This window comes from Mesoplodon mirus (assembly GCF_964341445.2).
Source record: "Mesoplodon mirus genome assembly, chromosome: 10".
NCBI lineage: Eukaryota > Metazoa > Chordata > Mammalia > Artiodactyla > Ziphiidae > Mesoplodon > Mesoplodon mirus.
Genome location: NC_138986.1, coordinates 20,891,540 through 20,893,388, shown reverse-complemented (window position 1 = coordinate 20,893,388; position 1,849 = coordinate 20,891,540). Strand labels below are relative to the sequence as shown.

At 49.8% G+C, this 1,849-nt stretch overlaps 1 protein-coding gene across 1 annotated transcript; it reads right to left on the bottom strand.

Annotated features, from left to right (window-relative positions):
* Positions 1 to 1,070: 1,070 nt before the first annotated feature.
* Positions 1,071 to 1,849, bottom strand: SF3B5 (splicing factor 3b subunit 5). The gene is made up of 2 exons (XM_082633964.1): positions 1,417 to 1,849; positions 1,071 to 1,305 (listed from the first exon to the last, which is right to left on the bottom strand). The coding sequence occupies exon 1, from the start codon at positions 1,695 to 1,697 to the stop codon at positions 1,437 to 1,439; it is 261 nt and encodes an 86-aa protein (XP_082490090.1). The 5' UTR covers positions 1,698 to 1,849; the 3' UTR covers positions 1,071 to 1,305; positions 1,417 to 1,436.

Below are 1,849 nucleotides of genomic sequence, written 5' to 3'. Positions count from 1 at the left end.
AATTACAGGTATTTAAAATTTTTCTCAGTTTTGATTTCTAATTTGGTGACCAGCAACAGCTATAACCTTCTAAAACAAAAGCTCTGTGGGGTCTTCAAGAATTTTTAAGAATGTAATGGTGTTCCAAGGCCAAAATGTTTGAGACCCACTGATCTGAAATATGTCAGATCGTATAATTTAATAATCTTCCAATGGCTCCCCACCTTTTTAGGGTAAAAGCCACAAGTCTACACTGGACCACCAGGCTCTACTCTTACCTGTTCCCTCTCCATAATCTACCCCTGTACTCTTCCCTTTGCTCACTCCCTTCAGTCATACTTGTTTCTTTGCTGTTCCTCCAACAAGTCAGATACAATCCTGTGTTAGGAACGTTGCACTGGAAGTTCCCTCTGCCTGGAAAGTAATATCCTTAGTTTTTGCATGGCTATTTCCCTCACTTCCTTAAAGCTTCTGCTCAAATGTCACCTTCTCAATAGTCTAACATGAGCGTCCTGTTTAAAACTGCAACCCTACTTCTAGTCCCATTCTCCACAGCACCTTCTAACATTTGCTTACTTATGTCTGCAGTTCGTGGGGCCTCCTGCTCCCCCATCTAGTGTAATACAAGCCCCTAAAGCTTGGGAAATGCCTGCCACATAGCACTCAACAGATATTTGTTGAATGGTGAATTAATGAAATAACTCGTTTTGACAGGTTGTCAATTCTCGAAACACGTCCACAAAGTCCCAAAAGAAAGAGAGGATGCAATTTACAGAGAGAGGGCAATGCCAGCAAAGATATTTTTGAATGAAAGAAAAAGAAGGGATACAATGATCACAAACCTCAATACTGAAAGCGTTATGGGCCTGAAAAAAGCTCTTGGGAAAAGTCGGGGTTGGGGAACATTCTAAACGTTGTGCAGGACGCATTTAAGTGTCCGGCAATGAACATTGGTCCTGCACTACCGCCCAACCCCTCCGCAACCCTCCCCTTATTTATCCGCCCCCATCCTCCCGCCTCCCCTGAAACCACAGTTCCAGAGCCGTCCCTGGACCCCTCCACCAGAACACAAGTAGTCCACACCAAGAGACTGAAACATTTCCAAACTTTATAGAAAAAACAACAACGACAATCAACTAGCTGAAAACGAGCCTCTAAATCCCGTCTCACTCCAGTGCCGTCTTCTCTAACGTTTGCTGGCATTAGGCTCTCTCCACGGTCCGGTAACAGTTCTCAGGGGTCCTGACGGTCTCCCAACGCTGTGTTCCACAAGAAAACAGGGTCCACAGGAAGGCAGGTCAGGTGGGACGCCCCCAGTAAGCACCTCTGCACAAGTAAAGCACGAGCAGCAGAGCCATGGAAAATCAGTCCCCTTGGGGGAGGAACACGCGGGAATGACGGCAAACCGGCGGAACTCAGGGAGAGATGCTCACGTACAGCGGTGACACGGCGGGGTCTCAGTTCTCCTCCGGCTTGTCGGCTGGCGGGCCGCATGGCTGCAGCATCTTCTCCATCAAGTTGAAGCGGACTCGCGCTTTGCTCTCATTCTCGGCAATGGCGAAGTAGTTGAGAAGGTCGAAGTGGCCCATGTAGGAGCAGTAGGAGTCACGGTGCTGGTTCACCAGCCACTCCCACTTGGTGGTGTCGGCGTGGCCGGTGCCGATGTACTTGGACTGCAGATGCTCTAGCTGGCTGTGGATGGTGTAGCGGTCTGTCATCTCGCCGCTTTTCCCTTTGCTCCCAGATCAGAGGCCGCAGACGACAAGGAACCGCTCTGGGGCTTCAAACCGGAGAGGCCACCCGGCGTAACCTCCGGAGCCGCGCGGTCGCAGACGGACGACGTCACACTACGAAGTCGTGCAGACTCCCG

What these genes read in the sequence shown, in the direction of transcription:
- SF3B5 (XM_082633964.1), bottom strand. Translation starts at nt 1,697, where the DNA reads ATGACAGACCGCTACACCATCCACAGCCAGCTAGAGCATCTGCAGTCC.